Source organism: Hippoglossus stenolepis, chromosome 18, assembly GCF_022539355.2.
Source record: "Hippoglossus stenolepis isolate QCI-W04-F060 chromosome 18, HSTE1.2, whole genome shotgun sequence".
NCBI classification, from domain to species: Eukaryota; Metazoa; Chordata; class Actinopteri; order Pleuronectiformes; family Pleuronectidae; genus Hippoglossus; species Hippoglossus stenolepis.
In genome coordinates this window covers 10,278,820-10,300,721 of record NC_061500.1, presented here as the reverse complement: position 1 = coordinate 10,300,721, position 21,902 = coordinate 10,278,820, and the positions used below count along the sequence as shown (strand labels likewise).

At 42.2% G+C, this 21,902-nt stretch overlaps 3 protein-coding genes across 4 annotated transcripts; 2 read left to right on the top strand and 1 right to left on the bottom strand.

The window, feature by feature from the left end:
• Positions 1–59: 59 nt before the first annotated feature.
• Positions 60–5,018, bottom strand: bspry (B-box and SPRY domain containing). Its single transcript, XM_035184842.1, has 6 exons — positions 4,465–5,018; positions 3,297–3,395; positions 1,998–2,228; positions 1,819–1,844; positions 1,586–1,710; positions 60–1,267 (listed from the first exon to the last, which is right to left on the bottom strand). Exons 1-6 carry the CDS (start codon positions 4,906–4,908, stop codon positions 732–734), a joined length of 1,461 nt encoding a protein of 486 aa, XP_035040733.1. The 5' UTR covers positions 4,909–5,018; the 3' UTR covers positions 60–731.
• Positions 5,019–9,051: 4,033 nt separating this feature from the next.
• Positions 9,052–15,048, top strand: zmynd19 (zinc finger, MYND-type containing 19). The gene is made up of 6 exons (XM_035185159.2): positions 9,052–9,333; positions 10,955–11,014; positions 11,095–11,201; positions 11,662–11,802; positions 12,291–12,471; positions 12,598–15,048. The coding sequence occupies exons 1-6, from the start codon at positions 9,283–9,285 to the stop codon at positions 12,739–12,741; spliced, it is 684 nt and encodes a 227-aa protein (XP_035041050.1). The 5' UTR covers positions 9,052–9,282; the 3' UTR covers positions 12,742–15,048.
• A 1,037-nt stretch (positions 15,049–16,085) lies between these two features.
• Positions 16,086–18,452, top strand: tmem141 (transmembrane protein 141). Of its 2 annotated transcripts, XM_035185161.2 has the most exons (6): positions 16,086–16,231; positions 16,308–16,372; positions 16,511–16,577; positions 17,761–17,844; positions 17,962–18,072; positions 18,283–18,452. In XM_035185161.2, the coding sequence occupies exons 2-6, from the start codon at positions 16,319–16,321 to the stop codon at positions 18,342–18,344; spliced, it is 378 nt and encodes a 125-aa protein (XP_035041052.1). In that variant the 5' UTR covers positions 16,086–16,231; positions 16,308–16,318; the 3' UTR covers positions 18,345–18,452. The 2 variants fall into 2 exon arrangements, with proteins under 2 accessions (XP_035041052.1, XP_035041051.1); XM_035185160.2 differs by having other exon boundaries at positions 16,178–16,372.
• Positions 18,453–21,902: the final 3,450 nt, after the last annotated feature.

The window sequence follows — 21,902 nt, the reverse complement described above, 5'->3', positions numbered from 1 at the left end:
CTTCTCATTAACGTTGAAGAAAAAATATATAATATAACTTTGAGACGGGGAAATCAAAGTTACGGGTTTTTGTAAACAGGGAACACCAACCTCAATCTTTTATTTTCAGATTGACACAAAACTGAATGAGAACTACGAGTATTTATGAGTTACAATCATTCTGGTCACATGTCTTCCTGCAGAGTGCCATGTAACTGCAAGTAAAACTAAACCCTGCTGTTTCATCACAGAATGCACAAACGCAATGCTTTTCATCCCAAAGAAAATGTTATATTAATGAAACAAATGACAAAATAACAACTTTGTTTTAACATAACTGTCTTTTGCAGAATCAGAAAATCGAAAAGTCAACTTGAAGTGATCAGTTTACTGAGAATATGCCACATAACATTTACAGTAGTCCTGGATCAACCAGTGTAATCAATATTTTCTATAACATCATTACACAGATCAAAGATATAAAGAATCATATTAAAAACGTTATAAAAAACAATCACTGTCAGTCACAATAGCACAACTACTGTATAATATGATCAACAGATAAATTATCACAACCAGTAAAAAAGAATCTCTAACAAAGACGGAAGAATACATAGAAACTGAAGCAAAGTCTCTTCCTTGCTTTTCTTCACATCTTTAAAGTCATTTAGTATTTGTTTGTCATTCGGGACAGTCAGTGTATTATGGTGACACTGGGGACAGTCAGTGTATTATGGTGATACTGGGGACAGTCAGTGTATTATGGTGATACTGCGGTCAGTCACGGCACACGCCAGCAGCAGCGGGGCGCTGAAGTGTTGTGTGATGCAGTGCAGCAAGGTGCAGGAGTCTGGCTCGTAAAACAACAGCGTCTGACTTGGCCAGTCCAGCAGCACGCCGATCCTCTTGGGGGTCCTCACCACCTGCAGGGGAACCTTCTCCCCCGCGTGGCAGAAGGAGTAGTCCCCGTCATAGCGAGACAACACCCAGGACTGAGTGTTGTAACCGAGCCGCGCGTCGTTCCCGGAGCCTTTGCGTTCCAGAGAGGCGTAGCAGACCCCGACCTTAAAGGCGCCACATTGGCCGACGTCCACCATCCAGCTGTGGGTGCCGGAGGACACGGAGAGTGAACTCAGCGCGTTGGGCCAACAGTCGAATCGTGCTGGGTCGTAGAGAGGCGATTGGCGAGTTTTTTTTGGGAGGAAGGTCAAAGTGCAGGAGTCCTCAGACAGGGACAGGAGCGGGCTCACTGTGCGCCCGTCAAACTTTAAACACGATGATCCATAAGCTGTGGGAAGAAGATTATGAATATATATATGAGGGTATGTCATAAACTGCTGCATAACAGTTGAACTCCTGCTACATTTATCATGCTTGTGCTCCATCCAGGAATTCCATGACATAATCTTGATTTTTGTGCAACGTTAGATTCTCCTGAGGTGAAATATCTCTCAGTCTTGTCACCATGTTTTGTTGCTATTCGCTGCTTCTATCACTGCTGCTTCTGTAACTGCTGCTTCTAACTCTAAAGCAAACTACATTAGGACAGTGTTGTCGAATACATGTGTTGTTATGTGATATGATGTATCCCCACAAATTGACTAACCGTTTGGACCGAGCAGCACCGCCGTGGCCCACAGACCTCTCAGCAGCTTGCTGTCACTGCAGCCTGGGCTCAGGTTGAGTTGCTCTGTATCGCAGGGCTCCCCGACCCCTTCTGCCTCCTCCACCCTGACACAAACACACACAAACACAGAGAGGAGAAGACACATTACCTCTCTGGTTCGCCTGAGCAAATAAAGAAAATATTCACAAGCCTCTCATGTGATAAAATATTACCTTTCAACTATGTCCTGGACGCTAGTCTGAAAGACGAGACAGGAAACGACAGATTACTCTCCTGGACATTAACGTAATTCAGTAATTTATGGCCATTATCATGATACTATTTCCTCTGTACTTCAAATAAACACACCCCTGAACTCCCCCTTCCTGCTACAACTACCCTGCTCTCTTACCACTAGCTGTGCATCGGGAGTGTGCGTGAGCGTGTGCACCAGACGTGAACGTGTTTGAGACAGATTCCCCAGGGCCTGGCTCCAGTGGGCCCTCTGGGTGAGGAGACACTGCTCCACCCGCTCCTCCTCCCTCTGCACCTCCTCCAGCAGACGCTGCTCCTCCTCCTCCAGGGCTTCCCGAGCTGCGCTGACCTGAGCCAGCACCTGCTCCCTCGCCCTGCTGGCCGATGCCTGCAGAAAGAGGCCGGGAGAGAAAGAGAAATGTTAAAGACCAGAGTTAGGAGAAGGAACCAAACAACAGTTGATTGTTGTAACCGAGGTCGTTAATGACGTTTCACACTTCTGAAATCCTGCAATGTCACCAAGTTCCTTTTTTTTTTTTCTGCCACAGAAACATATCAGGTCAGCGACTTTGTCCTGAAGGTCGGATTTGTTTTTCTCTGTTGTCTGATTAAAGTCTGGTTTGCTCTGTTACCTGTTACACTACACATGCACACGCAGCATGTCTGACCTCTGCAGACCCATTCTGTTGACAGAGGTTAATAAGTATAGGTGCAGTGAAAGGGAGACAATCTTTGCTTCGTTGCATTGTGGTGATAAATTGACGAAATCAGCAAATACAATAGTTATTTCAAGGTATACGTTAATAGTGACCAAATTCTCTTATAATCTTACTAATCAATTCAAAAGATCTGATATCACATGTATGACAATAATAAAATGTTATCAAATATCAGAACATTTTAGACTCAAGGAGCATGATCAACATATTGATACTTTATCCTTTACAACTATGAATTCTTATACTCTCTTAGTGCTGAAATGATTCATCCAATAATAGATTAGTTGATTAAAATAAGTCATTTATCAGGTTAAAGTGGTTTTAGCTATTTAAATGTGAGAATATGGTGGGTTTCTCTGCTTTGTATCATTGCAAACTAATTGTTTTTGCAACAGATGATTGGAGCCTGTGGTATTTTTCACTATTTTAAACACTAAACAATACATGGACTGATCATACGAAACTCTCCTCATATTAATTGTTAGGGAAAATGGTGCTTTGTTGCAGCCCTAATGCAACAAGTCTTGTTAGAGAGCAGATAATCCATATACACAAACTCCCCATGTGTCCACAAAACGCACAATTGGGTTGTCACATGTGACTTGATCATAAATATGAGCCACCCAATGTCAACACTTGAGATACAGTGTGGGCACCACGGAGCAACGTGTCTGTGTAATTATTATTATATTACTGTGTGTGGTTGAATGAGAGTGGAGTATAAAGGTATTTCTCACCTGGAGCTTTTGCTCTTTGACTATCAGCGTCTGGTCAATGAACCTTTCCATCCTCAGCGCCTGCAGCTGCATTTTCTCACACACATCAACCAGTTCATTCTGGGGAAAACACACACACACACACACCAACACAACACCTTAATATGATCAGTTGGAGACGCAACAAGAATATCCTGTATTTTCAAATACCATGCAGGGGAATCACAGAGCAGAGCCACATGACAAACATGACACACCCAAGAAAGAATGATGAAGTTAACACATATAACACTGTTGAATATTTTTTACACAATTCCCACATGTTATTAATGAGCACACTTGGCTTATTATCAGCTGCCGTCATTAATACAGGGGCTGAAATGGGCAGATCAACGTCTTTTCATGTTGATCCTGCAAAATCGGTCATAATAGAAAGTTAAAAGTGAGACTTGAAAATCAAGTCGATGACATAAATAATGAAGTACATGACAGGATCTGTATTAATTTGAGTAAGTAACCATCATGGGTTATTTTCAGTCAAGGGTTGATCCAGGGGCCAGAGGGGCACAGGCCCCAGTCGTAATCTGACTAACAATAAACATGACAATTTGTTAAGAAGTTTTATTTTCAGTTTCATTTTCCAAAATAAACTCGATAATGTGTAAAGCCGCACATTATCGATTATGTGCAAAGCCGCTCAAAGCCGAGAGGGCTGCAGCACCACCTATTGGCAATGAGTGTAACTACAAGGGGGAAAAAGTTTACTTTAAAAGTTTTATTTAGTTTCATTTTTTCAAATAAGGTTTTTAGAGTTGCATGCTAGGATTTATTTAAAAGGATTTGATTAGAGTTTTAGAACAATCAATGTATTTTCTGTGTAGCCTATCGGATGCACAAATGTGGAACGTAACGCAGATCGTTTGTTGTCATGTTAAAATGTTATAAAACGGGTGTAATAGGTGCTAACAAAACTGTATCAACTTCCTCTCAGCGTCATTGAGCATGGATGTTGCACATATGATTCTGTGTAAATTGTGGCCCCCTTTATGGCCCCCCCTTTATTGCCCCCGATTTAGAAAATTCCTAGATCTGCCTCTGCCCTCAAACTTCCAATCAGGCAAAGTCCACACAATATGGCAGAAGAAGGACCACATTATGAACATGTTCGAGAGCCGGTGCACACACTCACCCGGATCGCTGTGACCCTGGTGGCCAGAGGGGTCACGGTGTGTCCGTGGCAGGGGCCGACGATGGCGCAGTGGGAGCAGATGAGCTTCTGCTCGGTGCCGCAGAACCAGTCGAGCTCGGACTCGTGCTCCACGCAGAGCTCACACTCACCCGAGAAGATCCCGGACTCCGTGTCGGAGGTGGCGGAGGGAGAAGCTGCTGCTCCACCGCCGCCGCCGCCGCCGGAGCTCTTCACCGCGGTGTCCCCCTTCACCGCCTCCACCGCCTCCACCGCCTTCACCGCCGCCGCCGCCGCTGTCGTCCTGTCCTTGGCACCGCCGCTCAACACGGAGAAAATGGGCTGCTCGCGGTCCATGTTCGTGCTGTCACTCCCCGGAGGAGCCCCCGGTGGCTCCCTCGCTGAATCGGAGCATGTTAGTTCACACGTTACGAGCTCCTCCGACATGACGCGGTAATAACGCAGCAGGTGCAGCGGCGGAGAGTCGCACCTTCACACCGGTGCAGCAGGTGAGCGGAACACGGAAGTAACACGGACACCAGAGGTCAGAGCTCCAATGCAACAATGCTTTCTGCTCCACTGCCTCTTCTCTGGTCTCACCTGGGCGTCAGCTGATACTTTTAACAAATGTTTCCTTGTCACAAACAGGGAAACGCATTCTTATATATAACATGGATATAATATATATATATAATACCTAATAGATATCCTACAGTAAACTGTCGTTCTTTCCCCGTTTTTCATGAATTTAGCCTCTTAAACCAAGTAACTTAAATAAAGTAACCTGATGCACTGCACTCAAAGTTTTACTTACTTTCTTTTGCTTTATTTAACTTCATTATCTACATTAAGCCCGGTTAATTTGCCTGTAAACTTTAGTACATGCTACATACACTACAGGGACACATACTTTACAAGAGTAAGCTTTAATATCAATCAATCAATCAAATTGTATTTGTATAGCCCATATTCACAAATCACAATTTGTCTCATGGGCTTTAACAAGGTGTGACATCCTCTGCCCTTAACCCTCAACAAGAGTAAGGACAAATATAATAATAGTAATAAGATAAGATAAGATAAAACTTTATTGGTCCACACATCGGGGGGAATTCAGTTGTTACAGCAGCAGGCAGGTCAGAATGAGGTAGACAAGAGAATAAAGACATATAAAAGAAAGGCAATAGAATAAAAACAACAATTAACATTAAATAAAAAAATGATGAGTATGTACATTATATACACGTTTTCACTGTAGTGGTTTGTATGAAATGTTATAAGTAAAGTGCAGTGGCCCAGGATAATCGTAATGATATTATGAACTTTAATGCAACAGGACTTTAACTGAAGTGCAGCCCTTATCATTGTTACATTTTATTGAGTGTTTAACACAGAACAACTCTACGTCTAATCAACATATTGTGATGTTGTTTATGTTTTGTTTGCATCAATGATCTTTCTAAACAAATTAGTAAAACTGACATAGATCAAAATAAATACAGAGTTTCAACCTATATAACTCTATAGGAATCTATTGTGTCTGTAAGTAATATGCATATCTTTGGTGAGATATAAGACACCTGTATGCAATACCATGTTTAAATGGTTAAAAATAACCACATTGGTCTCCACATCAGACAAAATTCTTCACACTTGGACATGGAGTGTGTGTGTGTGTGTGTGTGTGTGTGTGTGTGTGTGTGTGTGTGTGTGTGTGTGTGTGTGTGTGTGTGTGTGTGTGTGTGTGTGTGTGTTCTGGCATGGGATGAGGAATTAGTGCTTTACACTTTCCTTTGGCCGACAGACAATGGATTTAAATTTCCATTTTCTGATTATAAGATATTTTATTTACTATTAAAGCACTCATATCCAAAGACACCAATGTTTGTGTTATGAAAACTGAGTATGATTACATTTTCCAGGGTGGATCGCTGTGGTAGATACTCGGCTGTTTCATCATGAGTACACCCGGGGATGAGAAGTGTGGCCACACCTCAGAGAGGAGACAGTTGTGTTAAGCAATAATGAGCAACACCCAGTGTCTGCAGAAGCTCTTAAATCCAGAGAGGAAAACAAACATCCTCTAATACTAATCTAATAAATAATCTGTGCAGTCTGGTGGAAGCTGGAGGTGTTGATGTGTCGGGTGTGGCACCACAAAGATGATAGTTTTTATTTCAGGGGCAGCAATAAATATATTTAGAAACACTCTGCTGATGGTGAAATTAGTGTCATATAAAACTAAAGAAAATAAAGACATCCCATAAAAGATATATCCTCTTGTTTTTATCATTTCTTGCAGTCACTTCTCACACTGAGCTAAGATTTGCTCAGTGTTTGCTCAAACTTACTTGAAGCTTCAAGTAAGTTTGAGAGGAAAAAGCTCCAAAGTCCAAAAATTCAAAGCACAAGGAACAAACACATCTCCCACTCCTCCCAGCCCCCCGTCTGTGGGTAACTTGATATAGCAGTTATTGACAGAATCATGCCTTGGGTGGGTTTCCACACATTACACTTTGAAATGGGAACAGTAGTACACAGGGGTACCATTGTTTCACTGTCATGAAAGGCTGTTTTGTCGATGGTAAAACTAGTAAACACAAAACCTATAGTGCAGGTGATCAGATCGTGTGTCAAACAAGAGGTTCCTGTGTTTGGGAGAGAGATCTGAACATAGGAATCTCACTTGACAGGGATGCAGGAAATATTGGGGAAATTATCAGTATTTAAAAGAATAAAAAATAATGTTACGTGTCTGATGAAATGCTGAATATTTCACCAAGGAAGCTGGACATGTCTTTTATATTTACATTATTGCATCTTTTTCTATTAATTTGTCTTACATGTTGTGGGTAATTATTTCCATTAATATTATTACATACAATATAATAAGTCCCTGCTTGCTACGTAGTTATATTTACCTGCCTACTATGTTTAGTCAGAAAAAATGACTGCAGACATGTTTTTGACTGTTCATCATAATGGTGTAAAAAATATAGCAGCCTACTTTTAAACTAGATATAACTCATTTTTAATCATACACTGATTTGCCTCCAATTATTCTTTAATGCTCCTAAATAAACGAATTAAAGTAGGCTAAGTAAAGTGGTGAAAGTAGATGAAGGTGTTGAGATGTTTATGATTCCAGACCATCTATATTAATTTACATTTTTCAAAAGGATTGATGTGGAAACACCACTTCACTGATGATGGCCAATATGAGTGCTGTGTTAACACCAGTTTAAACCTGGTGTTTACTGAAGATCATCCTAATCCACCCCTTTACTCTCTGTAATACATCTCTTCACCTCCAGAGGGAGCCCAACCACTTCACCGACTGAACCATGAATTCCTCAACACTGAACAGATGTGCTGGGATTTTTATTTCAAAATGTTGTTATGCACATGACTGAAGTCAGGCAATGAAGATCATTAGATGAATGCACATAGTAAGATGCTTTAAGATGAAGCTTGTTGAGCCTCCATGTCCCAAACATTGGTCGCATTTCAATCATTGCACATCCCCAGTTCATCCACTGCTGCTAATGTGGATGTAAATGTGGATCATTGTGTTTCCTCCACGTATTTACTCATTTTATTTGCAGGTTTCCTTTTTACCGAGAAGGACTTTACTCTTCAATGCGCTGATTGCTCTCAAATAATTTAACTGAAGCTCACCCACCTGATTTACATTTCCTGTTTTCCTCAGGGTGTTTAGATAATATATAGGGGCAGAATTTACAGAATATTAACCCACCATGGAGCCCCAGTGGCCTGCTGTCATGTTTGGGCTGTGGAGATTAAATTCTTCCATAAAATAATTACATAAATACAAGATACCATAGTCCACAGAAGCAACACAAGTCAGTTGGATCTGAAGGGTAATGTGCCTTGGCTTTGATTGACCTTTTTAAAGTTCAGACAACATTACTGGCAAGTGAAGAATAATCAGTGTTCACAGGCATTGATGTCTACATCTGATATTTTAAAAAACTTCAGTACTTTCCTTACCCACAATCGATATTGAACGGGTTTTAATTATTATTGTTTTAAACACAGGGAGCTATGACTTTGAAACGTGATTGGTTTGCTACACAAAGAAATAACACCAAATAGACAATTGAAAATCAGCATCAATTAGGCCCACGTGAATAGACCAGGAAAAAAAATGCAATATACTTATCATCTGCACTGAACTTTGAAACTCTTGGTTATGTCTCGTGTACATACAGTTAAAACCTTTCACAAATAATGGTATGCTGTATTTTCGTCCTCAGTTATTCACGTGCTGCCTCACAGCAGAGTGTGAGATGTAGAGACACATTCCCACGGCCCTGAGTCAGGGGCCTAAATCCACAGCAAACGTCATAAACGGTGACGTCCTGTGTGATCATTTTAATAAAGGTCCGTGATCCCACCCAGCATCAAACATTTCGCGGGAAAATGGATGGACGTGGTCACGAGAGTGTGATGATGTAGCGCCTAAAACAGACGCTTGTCGGAGACACTCGTTGCCTATTGGACGGCGCGATCGTGCGTGTGGAGTTAAAAAACCCAGCGTCGCTTTTGATTGGACGCAGCGGTTAGCGGCTGGTCGCGCCCCGCCCCCTCCTCAGCAGCTCGCTCGGCTCTCCTGCGCCAGCAGCGGTGTGTGTGTCACCGAGGCTGGGCTGCTGCTGCCGGACAGACCCGGAGTCAGCGCGAACACCCGACCGGTCCACCCAAACTGGCATCGGGGCCGAGGGGCTGCCCCGGCGAGGCTTACACCCGAGCGACGTTCAGGTCGGACCCCGCGCCTCTCTCCGTCACCCGTCCCTCCCGATGTCGGACTTCAAGCTGGGGATCGTGCGGCTCGGCCGTGTGGCCGGGAAGGTGAGCTGGATCTCAGGGCTGCCATGTGCGGCCGGGGGAGGGCCCGCGGGGATCACAAAAGACGCTGCAAAAGAGACATTTGGAGCCGAGGAGTCGCCGCTGATCTCCCGCGTCGATGTTTATCAAGCCTTCGCCGACGCGGGAGCAGTTAAACGGCGCCTATTTTAGCCGCTTTTGAGCGGATTAGAGAAGCCGGCCGTGCCGAGCCAGACTGCTTCTCGGCTCCTCCGCCGCCGCACAGTCTCGCTGCGAAGCTAACGCTAACTAGCACGTTAGCGGGTCACGTTAGCTATGTTGGCTAACATTTAACGGTGAAATAACGTCCCGGAGGTCCACGCATTGTTCGTTGTGTGTCATTCCCGGTGTCGGCTGTTGTAGAAGCGGTGCAGACGGCTGTTAGCTCGGCGGCGGTGGCTCGTGTTGACGCTCGGCGGTGGAGTTAGCAGTGCCACGCTAGCTGTTATTTGGATTACACGGGCTGCTCATGAGGAAGCCATCGCCATGCTCCATCAACTGATTCTTTTGTGCAACGTGACAAAGCACCGGCAACACAACACACACACGGCTCAACAACTGTGGCTATGAACCTGCATTGTGTTGTTATTATTATTTTATCTGATTAAAAAGCCACGCAAGCGTCGCGTTGTTGAACTACGGCTGAGTACAGAACCGCTCCTGGCTGCTGGTGTCACAAGACTCTCACACTGGGGATAAACGGTGCAGACAGTTCAGTTCGCCCACCTGCTGAGGGACACTGCTCCTAAGCTGCACTCACATCTACTTCACATGGCGTCACGATGGTCCCTTTTAGATCTACACACTTGCCTTGTTGCAGCAGTGTCACGTTTCGACCTTTTTGGTTTGTGGACATCTCCACGGCTGAGTTGAACCCTGCTCCATGGGGCTGTAATGTCCTAACACAGCTCAGGCTGCTCTGAAGTGGATGAGACCAGTTGCTCCTTTTTTTTATTATGAATTTGTTGCATCTCGACTCCAAATGCTGTTGATGTCAGACTTTAGATGATGCATGCAGTTTCGCTTGGTTCACCAGGCTAATTCCGCTTATTTTCCTGTTGTGTAGATTAATGATACTCAAAAGAGAAACCCCATCTTTTATATGCCCGTTTCGCAACTGTGACTCAAACTGCAAGTTCCCTAATAGGAAAATTTGAACATCCCCTCAGTGGCTGGTCTCTGCAAACAGGCCACCCTTTGAGAAGTTGTGCTGTTTCTGTGTAAACTAGTTAAACTGTGCACATTTCTGAATGGTCTTTGCTGGATGTGGTTATACATTAGGCACAAACCCTCCTCTGGAAGAATTGACAATTGCCTACCATCACTAATAATTGTATTTATTTAATGTGTAGTTATTTGGGTAGAAGGCTTCAAACTCCTAGTCTATTTATGAATGCCCGGAGGTGAAAGTTTTAAATACACAGTTATTTATGAGAAGGCATACTCGGCATGCTGCTCATATGCTATTTTATGAGTTTATATGGTTCTCACAAAGGCTGCACCTCTTGTAAAGTTTTATTAAATATTGGCACAGTGTTAAATAAGACAATATGCTGCTCTTGCAGGAGTTGTGCTTCTAACACGTTTCTCTTATCTCTCATTCCAGACAAAATACACACTAATTGACGAGCAGGACATCCCACTTGTGGAAAACTATGCCTTTGAGGTAAATTCATTCATGTGCAAAGTTATTGTTGTTTGCTTTGACCTATTTTCTGATAGTAAACTTTTATGTTTGATTTCTAGGCGCGCATGGAGGTAGATGCAGATGGCAACGGAGCTAAGATCTTTGCCTATGCCTTTGACATCGGTAAAGGCCGCTGGGCAGGGAGGCCGCTGCACGAGCTGCTGTGGTAAGTTCATTCTTCATTCAAGTTCATGATACACAGATTATTTTGTTAGAGTATCTCTAGTCAACCGACTGTGCAGGCAAACATCCTCTCTGTGGAATTGTCCTTGAGGGATTGTTGTGGTTGTGATCACTAAAAACTGTAGCTGCCTCCCCCTCTGCCATCCAAGATAACTTCTTTCAACTTTCACAAAAACTTCACAATAAGTCGGTATCTTGCAACTGGTGTTTGATTGGAGAAGTTTTTTGATTTGCTGATTGGTTGCTGTGAATGTTATCATTGATCTTTTGTAGGGTGCGCATAGTAGCTTATGTTTCTCTTCCACTTAAGTCTCATGGTCTTGTAGAAGCAAGCAAGCATCCATCACCGCATCCATAAATCTGTGCAGTGTCGGTAGCCATCTACAACAATGTTATAGCACTAATGAGCTACACTCAACATCTGGATCCGTGTCTTGACCCAGGGAGAAGCACAGAGGAGGCATCGCACCCAGTTTCCAAGTCATCCACATCAACTCTGTGACAGTGGACAACCGGCTAGACAACCTGCGACTGGTGCCAGTGGGCTGGAGCCCAAAACCGGAGGAGATCTCCAGCAAACAAAGGTAGGACCACAAGTTTTCTCCATAAATGAAACCAGTGATTTATTAAGGGCCCCATGCTGGCCTGTTCCTGTGCCTGAGGAAAAACAGATAATTTCTCAGAAAAACAAATTTGCAGTGTTTTTTTTCCGTCCCATGTCCTTTAAAACAAATGCTTTTGGGTTGTTTTGTCTGCCAGTCTTCTTAATGGTCTGTTAACTTGAGAAATTAGTTGAAGATGTTTAATTTTGTAACCTGGGTTGTCGACACGAAACTGTTGAGAGTTAAGAACTGTCTCGTTTTATAGGAAGGAAGGAACAGAGTCTGTTAATGATTCTGGTTAGGGCCGGGCAATAAACAGAAAATATATCGAAACCGACATTTATAAGCTCTAACTGACTGCACGTCCTGCTGCACGTCCTCCCTCCACTCAAAACAGATTTTCAAATGGCGGCTACTTCTGTTCATGTTTTTGCTGTAATATTTCTTCTCGTGTTCCCTTACTCGTGCAGAGAGCAGTCTCTGTACTGGCTGGCCATCCAGCAGGTGCCGGCCGACCCTGTGGAGGAGCAGTATCTGGAGCTAAGCCGCACACGCTACTACAACGCTAACGGGGAGCTGGTGGAGGAAGAGGAGTGCTCCTGCACCTACTATGAGTGTCATTATCCTCCCTGTTCACTCATTGAGAGGAGGGTATGTACTATAACTGGCATCTTGTGAAACCTGCATGATTCTTTTTGTAACAAAATCAAATGTTTTAATCCCATTCACACGTTGATTTTGTTTTCTTATCCCAAATTGTTCCTTGTCTTCTCACAGCTCCGGGAGTTCAACATCTGCGGTCGCTGCCAGGTGGCCCGCTACTGCGGCTCCCAGTGCCAGCAGAGGGACTGGCCGGCCCACAAGAAGCAGTGTCGCGAGCGCAAGCGAGTGTTGGCCCTGGAGTCAGAGCCCGAACGATGATCTGCCTTCATCCTCGCCTGGGAGAGGATGGGGAAGAATTGGGGTGGGGGGGTCTGGGTTTGACTTGTGGCAGGGGAGCAGGTATGGAGGGCTAAACGGGGAAATTTGCTGGCGAGAGACTAACGACAGAGGACAATGTTGGTTGCTTGATTGTTTGTTTGGATTCGGGGGGTAAAGAAGACGGAGGAGAGAAAAGAAGAATCAAGCAAAAAGACATCTGCCACTTCCCAGAACTGGTAGTTCTCCATAGCTTGCTTTTCATTTGGATGACGGGGAAAGTGTATTATTATTATTATTATTATTATTATTATTTTTTTGTTTGTTTGTTTTTGTCTTTATTTTTCTCGAGGGGACACACCCTCGAGCTCTACCTGCTGCTATGGTTTTGTGTGTGAGGGGGAACAAGTCGTCTTGTTGTTGAACTGGACAAGCTTCTTTGGACCACAGTCATAGACGGACAGTTGTCGTCATCCACTTTTTCGCTCCTCCACCCGGCCACTTGGGTGCGGCGACGTCTGTGCGAACGGGGGATTCCGAACCCATCGTTCAAGCTGGTACAATGGGACATGGACCTTTTCACTGTATCGCTCCCTCTCTGACCTCTCTGGTGTGCACAGCTGCCGTCTTCATGGTCATGGACACCTTCGCCGCCTCCCTGTCTTGTTCGCACTCTCCACGCAGCCAACCACGACACGCATCAGACAGATTTCACTGATTGAACCACACTTCCAGTATTGAGTGTGGGTGTGAGAGAGAGAGAGTGTGTGTGTGTGTGTATGTATGTATGTATGTATGTATGTATGTATGTATGTATGTATGTATGTATGTGTGTATTTGCTGCCAATATGTACTGAAGGACATTGAAATGCTTAACGTGGTTTACAGGCCGCACTAACGTTATGTCTGTTCTCTTCTTAAAGGGGCCATATTACGCAATTTTAAATTTCATATTTAATCAAACTGGTGGGTTCAAAATTTTCACTGTTCTGTAATAAAAGTAGTTGCCAAGTAAAGGCTTTAATTTTTTTTCGAGGTTTTCTCCACCCATTAGTTATTTTTAAGTCACTTTGATTATATATATATATATATATATATATATATATATATATATATATATATATATATATATATTACAAAACTGCATTTTCAAAGTTACTATTTTAGAAGCTCTTCCTGATGTTATTTAGTACTTAGGTCCATCTTTTTCCATTATCACAAAAATTAAATACTGTTTTATTCTGATGAGAAATGAATTATCCTGTGTTCTCAAGACAGAGTTCCTCAATGATCACATGGAAACAAAAAGGAAGAAATGATCTTTACCAAAGTCTGCTCTCCTGTGGTTTGACACACTGAATCCCTCCAGTCAGTCTTACTTTGCTGGGTTTTAACACGCTCCAGTCTTCTTCGCGGTATTTTCTTGCATCTGCAGGGTTATGGTGTGTGTGTGTGTGTTGTGGAGTTTGCTCTAAGGTTATTTTTTTGAAGAAATTGAGCTATATATTTATTTAAAACAAGCGGTTGTGAAATGTGCTTTTGTCCTGATATTTGAAGGTAAACAGATAATAGAGTGGGGTCCTTTTCGTCACATCTTTATGGATGGGGGAGGGGGACTGAACATTTCATCCCTTGTTACTTGCTTTGTGTTTACTTTTCTCATCCTGAATGAAAGAGTCCCCCTGGTTGTTGCCCCTCCAGATGTTCCATGAAAACACTGCACACCATCATCGTCACTAAAATCTTCCACGTGAGAGACGTCTCGGAGTGTAAAACTTGAATTACCCCACTTTTATTTTGTACAGTGGTTCTACAGGCAGAAGCATTTCCTGCTTTTTTTTCCTAAGACATAGCGGCCCGAGTTAAATTGTTCTGTTTTCAGATTTGTCCATAAAGTTCTGCCCTCCTTGTATTACCCGCAGTGCACACCTGCTTAGACGTGTCCTTGTGTGTCTTAGGTGAAGAGTCCAGACACTACGCATGTTATTCCCACGTGTACATGCGACCTGTTGATTGTTTCTTATGTGTGTGTGTGTGTGTGTGCGAGTGTGTGTGTGAGTGAGAACAGGTTTTCAACACTGCACTAAACCTTGGCTCCCATTTTAGCGTATTTGTCGTAGATGGGCTGAAGGGAGGGGGTGTGATTTGGACAGCGTGTACAGATCGTGTCTGAAATCTTTTTGTTTTGTAAGAATATAAGCATTAATCACCTAGAAATAAAGAGCTACAATATGTGAATGGAAGTACAGTTGGGGATAACTGACAGTTGCTTTTCCAATGTAAAATGACAATAAATAAAATAAAACCTCATCTGTTGGAGTTGAGTATTGATAAGTGTAGGAGGAGAAGAAAATACATGATAACCTTTAATTGGTTTATGACTATGATTTGGTGAATGAGATGTATTATGAGTTTTGTCCTGCTTGGGTAGAAAAATGCAATATTAAGTAAGTTCAGTATATTTTCTATAAGCTTCCAAAGTAGGACTGCACTCAGTGTAGAGTCTTAGAATAGAGAAAGGGTTTTACTGTTGACTTGTGGGTAAACTTTCAGTCATTGACAGATCTCATGCTTAATTTCCATATAAAAAAAAGAAAGAAATTACCATCCAGAATGTGCTTACATACACTTTTATCTCTAAAGTATGTCCATTATTTCTTCCGTCTCTTGAATGTAACAAGTGACAGATGTTCAGCTGCATCTGTCTGGTAACTCAAGCCTCTGTGTTGATGCTCGTGCCTCAGCGGTAGTTGGATTCTCTTCTCTCCAGCTGTCACATCTTCCTCTTCTTCTTCTCGCTGGACGTCTCCACTTTGCGGCTGAGCCCTCCAGATCACTGTGGTGTCAAAGTTCAACAGAGGGGGTCACAGAGGTTAGCGTGTCATGGCAGCCTGATTTCTCCACATAGCAGAAACAGGTCACGGCGATAACTTTATTTAAGCTCCAACTCTCGTGTGACCATCTGTTTGCTGAAGCTGTTGTAAGACCCATTAATGGGTTAAGATTAATTTATAATGGTGGTGCTCATTTATATAGCACGTTTTAAACAACCACTGTTGACGAAAGTGGCTTAAAATATGAAAAGAAAGAGTATTAAAACATCTCTAATAAAAAAAAACAGGGAATAAATAGAAAGTGCAAAAGCATTGAAACAAAATAAATCTTTCAAACACGTTACTCCTGATCTGCTCGTCTTAATTCCTAAAGATTCATTCTCTGTCCTTCTGAACTTCTGTAAATACCAACATTGGTTAAGACTGATTAGGGTCCCTCACATATCTGGAACAGGATAATTATTTATACTTTACATGTAGTTTTTGTGACTGTATCAAATGTGACCTGTACAAATCTTTAAAAATGTCCTGTAGTGAGCGGTTGCAGTACTTCCTCCTCTCCTTTAGATGTCGCTAGTGGTTCAAGCAAACTTGCTGCTCACTTCTCTTGATCAGATTCTTTTCTCGCAGCACGGAAGTTGTATAACATCACAGAGAAGGTACACACATGATGGTTTTATAATATCAGACAGTGTCACCAAGACAAACTAATAACTGCAAGTTTAACTTTAACAGCGGGAGGAAACATGGTGAATCTCGGTCTGACCAGAGTGGACGACGCGCTGGCCGCTAAACATCCGGTGGGTTTTAATTTGCTGCCCCTTGTTCCTGGAGGACACTGAGCACAGGACACCTCTGTGATATATGAATATATAAGAAAACAGTGTATAAGTGTTATAGCAGAAACAATCATGTCGTGATAAGTTTGTCCTCCTCAGGGTTTAGAGACGTATGCTGCCTGTCAGTCTGGCGCCTTCATGAAGGGAACTGGGACCTTTATACTGGGTAAGTTTCATTTCCCATACACTCACATTGTCTTATCATTTATATTTGTATTACATTATTATCTGACTTGAAAAATAGAACATCACTTCTAACTTTAGTTTGTTTTATTGCTTTATTTTATTATTTTTTAATTATGTCATGGCTTTGAAACAGGCGTTTGTCTGTTTTATTGTTTAAATATAAAATTGCACTGCATGTTTTGTTTCTGTCTGTGTTTGTAAACATGTTGTTTGAAAAGTGCTTTATGGATAAAGTTTGTCATTTTTATTATTATGATGATGATTATTATAATTATGATTATTATGAGTATATTGTTGTTGTTGTCACATTGGATTTCTGTTATTGTTACTTCCTTTGTCCCAGTGTCTCTAAATCAGTCCCTGATCTGGAAAATCTTCGGTTAAATGTTACTTAGGAAAGTGTCAAACACTGAGAATAAAGACCAATGAAATTACAGGGACGAAAACACACACATTCTTATGACCAGTGTTCACCACAGGGGGGAGCTGTGCTCTACGAGTGCAGATTCGTTGTTTTTCTTTATATGAGGCAGAGTGCTGATGGTCACGTTGTTTTATTATAATATAAGCTCTGGTGTGCATTGTTTATCACTGCTGTATTAGTAATACACAAGAGTTCAAATAAAAATCACAATTTACTTTGTTAAAATTATGATTGACAGTAGGAACTTAGGTCTGTTATCTGTGATTCTCGCTTTAGGAATGCAGTCATAATCCCCCCTCCCTCCTTTTTTTAACAGAAACTTGAAACATTTGTAAGATATAAAGGTTTTTAAACCAGTTTTATTCCAGAAAGGCTGCATGCGTGTACTGTGTATACAAAGTAAATATGTAGGTGCAGGGCCACTGAAAATATGTATCAGTGACGACAGTAACATGTAACTGCAAGACTGATACAATAGACATAAGATAAGATATGATCCAAATTCACTTCTTACAGCAGCAGATTTTCAATGGTAGACAAAAGAGGAGGTGAAAGTACAAAATAGAATAAATAAATAAAATAAAATGTAAAAAATATAGAGATATGTCCAATATATCAACCCCTGCTTCTTGAAGGGACGTTTAAATGTTCATCCTGTGACTGGATTTCTTAATGAAACAAACATTCAAGTATGAATGAGGCGTGAATGCACCTCATGTGGCGTGTGCTATGTTTGTAGGTGCTGCTGGTTTAATTGCCGTTCAAAAGGCTATACAGAGGAAACTTCCTTATCCTCTTCAGTGGAGCCTGCTCATTTCAATAGGTGAGACGTGAAACCTGGACTATAAATACTATGGATACTAACAAGACAAAAAATCATTTGCATACAGGAGAGATGTTAATGCAGCCTCTGTAAGCTTCCCTCTCCTCCCTCTCTCAGTGGCCTCCTCAGTTGGCAGTTATGCTGTGACTCGCTGGGAATCACAGAAATGCTCAGATCTCTGGCTGCTGCTGGAAACAGGAAAAATCCCGGACAGATCCCCACCACAGCGTGAGTAGAGTGTGCGGCTGCAGACAGGCTCGTCTTTATTCATGGCTATCGTCTTCATAAGAACATGTATTTATCATCATTTTGCCCTCGGCCCTTCATTCTCAAACAGATGTAGCTCTGCCAGCTCTGTTCTTCAGTCATGCCGAACCAAATGAGGACAGTTCACTGACATTTATGCTTAAAATGTACTGTTCTCTGGGTTTCTTTCAGTGCCTAAACCGGAGGAACCGAAGGGACCCGGGAAGACAAAATATGGCGACGTAATAGATTGAACATGATCATAAATAAAAACATATTTATACTGTATATAACTGATGAAGAAATATCTTATGCATAGTTGTCTGATGATAATGGCTGAATAAAAGAACTACTTGATGAGGCTCAGTTGTTCTTACTTGAATATATGAAGATACTTGGTCTAATGTACATGCAGACAGTCAAACCAAAAGGCTTGAAGTACAGAAAAGAAATTCATTATTATACTATTCCGGAGACAGACACATCATATAAATCACAACACAGGCACATACTGGAGACTGGCACCAAACACCTAATCTATGGCATAGAGGCCACTGTGCCCCTTCAGGGCTCACCCATTTGTGGTATTTCCTTAATAAATCCCATGAATGAAGTGTCCGTTTTGAATTTAATAACGACATTAACATGTGGATGTGTTTCCTGAATCAGAGGTGCAGAATTATTTGGCTTTTCTTTTATGAGGAATCAGATGTTAAGCTCATGATCCGGTATTATTATCATTTGGACATGTTTGTTTGACATGCAACAGAATTAAAGCAGTGCTGCCAAGACCAGATATTAGTTGTCGCTGTATACCTCATGTGATCTGCAGAGCTGTGTGTTTCAGGTCCTTTTGGGAAAATACACCCAGTAAATGACCAGTTCTCTGTTTTCAAGCATGTTATATAAACTGCTGCTTTGAACGTGACGTGTTGAATGTTGAATGTAATAATATTTTGTGATAGTTACCCTGCAAAGATCCATCCTCTCCCACAGACACAAAGACGCCCACATGTTCATGTTTTAGACTAAACACAGAGGGAAAAATAGGACAAGATGCTCTGAAGCTATCAGAGTGGACCAGGTTCTCTGATGTACAAATATATACTATATTCTTGTTACATGTTACACTGACATGTCACTACTTTGAAAAAGATGCCTCTCCTACAACTCACAATGTTATAATACATAAACAACTCCATATCTTTCTTAATGCCCGCGGGATCAGAGGTGGAGCAAATATAAGATCACCAAAATGCAAATAATAAAAGAATCTATATATTTGGACACTGCTTTTTAGACAAATGCAACAGCCAGTACCAAGATTCTTACCGATCACCATTTTGAACAACTGCCAAACTTGTAAAAACATACAGCTCTGGAAAATGAGCCTATCCAGGTGCAGCACCCATCTCCTTCACAAAGACAAGTGCTGATAAACAGCTTTAAATCACGAGAGCTTTGAATTTTAAAGTGTGAAAATCTAGAGTCAGTGTCCATCAATATACAGAATCTGGGATTGTGGTTAAACGTGTCCACAAAAGGGAAAAGAGCGATGATTACATTCTGATATTGGCGTAGCTAAGCTCATTTGTACAATAAGGTGTTAATAACATAGATTCTGCACCGTGCAGTGCAGGCCATTGAAACAAAAGAGTCTTTCAAACATACTTAAAACACCTCGAGAGAACGAAGTGACCAAAGTCCAGGCGTTTGGTTCACGGAGAACAAGCCAAAGAAATTCTGAGAGCTCAAAACACGAGCTGCAGTGGAAAGAATCTCTGACACAGAAAAGGAGAAAAACGCCTGGATGGGAAATTCTCATGGTAAAGAAAACGTGGATGAGGGGAGATTTTTTGACTTTGGTTTAATATTCCTTTTCTCTCCATCTCTGTGCAGTCTCATTCCACCCCCATTCACGCTTCCTCTCGCTCTCGTCCTCCCCCTGACTGCAATTCAAATCTGATTTAACACCTCCAGGATTTGTAGGTTTTGAAGTCTCTTTCTGTGTGTGTGTCTCTCTCTCTCTTGCTTCCATCGGAAAAAGCAGGCTTCATGAATTGAATAAGCTCTCAGATCCTTTGTCACATGCACACTGATACGGCTGAAGGGAAAGACTTAGAGGAACAGGGAGCAAACAGGAGATAATGAGAGAGAAGATTTGCGTGTGCGTTGCATGACAGGACTGACTGGACAGTGGACAGTGACTGAAACGATCAGCGGTATGGACGAGGCTGCTGGGATGCTTGGCATGGTTAATAAATCCTACAGATAGAGAGAGCATGAGTGTGTGTGTGTGTGTGTGTGTGTGTGTGTAGCTGTTTTTTGCAGCAGTGCATGCGTGACAACATGAGACCAGAGGGGTGCAGGAGTCAGTGTGCACTTGTCTGACTCTGTAGGTTGAGTGATCACACTGAGCTGAGCTGCAACTGGACATTGTGTATATGTGTGTGTGTGTGTGTATCTTTCTCACTCTATGACTCTCTTTTGTTGTGTAACAATCAAGCCTGAAATGCTCAAAAAGTCCTCAAAAAGCCAGATATCAAATACAATTTTCAATGTTTCTCCAGCCCAAATTTGAAGAACCATTATTGTAGCAATAATCTGTGACCTTTTACTGCATAAACACTGACCTTGTGAGGACCAGTAGACCTCAAACGGACCAAATCCTGGTCCTAATGAGGGTAAACATCATTTCTTAGGGCCTAGTTGAGATAAGGGATAAGGCTTTGGTGAGGCTCTCTACACTTGATGGTCGTCAATACAAAGTCCCAAGATTAGCTGAGCAAACCTGTTCCACCGTGGAAGAGCCAAAACTATGGGGCCAGGGTTGAAGCTGTGTGTGTGTGTGTTGAGGGTTGTGTAACTGTGTCTCAATCCCTGTGTGAGTAATCAGTCTTATAGATGTGTAAAATATCTGCAAAAGCGGACTAAGATTTGCGAATGAGTATGCAAATGTGTATTCTCTCCATGTGTGTAATCAGATTTGTAAATGTGTAGAAGAAAAGCCCCATACAAAACCACTGCTGGACAAAATCCATACTCTGAAGCGGTATTATTGGATATTTGAGCATGTGATCCCTTGGACCTGCTCTCTAGCCCGGAGTCATTATCAATTCCCCACAAATTAATGTGTTAACTAGAACAACTGGTATGAGAGGGATTGTCAAACGGGGCTTGTGTGTTTGGTCTGAGGGAATCTATTGATTGTGCGTTCTATCTGTCAGCCTCTGCACAGTGGATTTGATGGACATACTGTAATAGGGAAAATATGTGATTCAATATCAGGTCTGACAGGAAAAATGTCCTGAGTGGGAAGCATTAGGCCTGAATCACAGGGAGGCCTTTGTGACAGTGTCTTCACCAGCCGTTGCTGCATACGTCGGTGCATGATGGGATGGGAGATCAAGTCTGGGCAGGTCGCAGAGAAACACAGGGCTGTGCAGGGGCCGAGAGTTTCTCTTTCTCTGACTCACCGCTGGGAGAAGAGAAAGAGGAAAAAGTCTCACTGATGTGCCAGATATGGTGGCAATGTGTTTGGACTGTGTGAAGTTTGAAGTAAGTTTTGTGCAGGGAGTGAGTGCAGAACGGATGCATGATGAAAGGGTCCGAATCACAGGCAGGACTTTATTTTGATAGGATTAGCTGTGGTTTTTATTGTCACTTGATAGTGGCCTCGTTTGGAGGTCAGGGCTATTCTGTAAAGTGTGACCCAATCAACAATCAATGGTTGTTGATTGGAATAACATCTCATAAATTAATGAACTACATTATTTTGAAATCTAGCATAAGAAGAATACATCATATTTCAT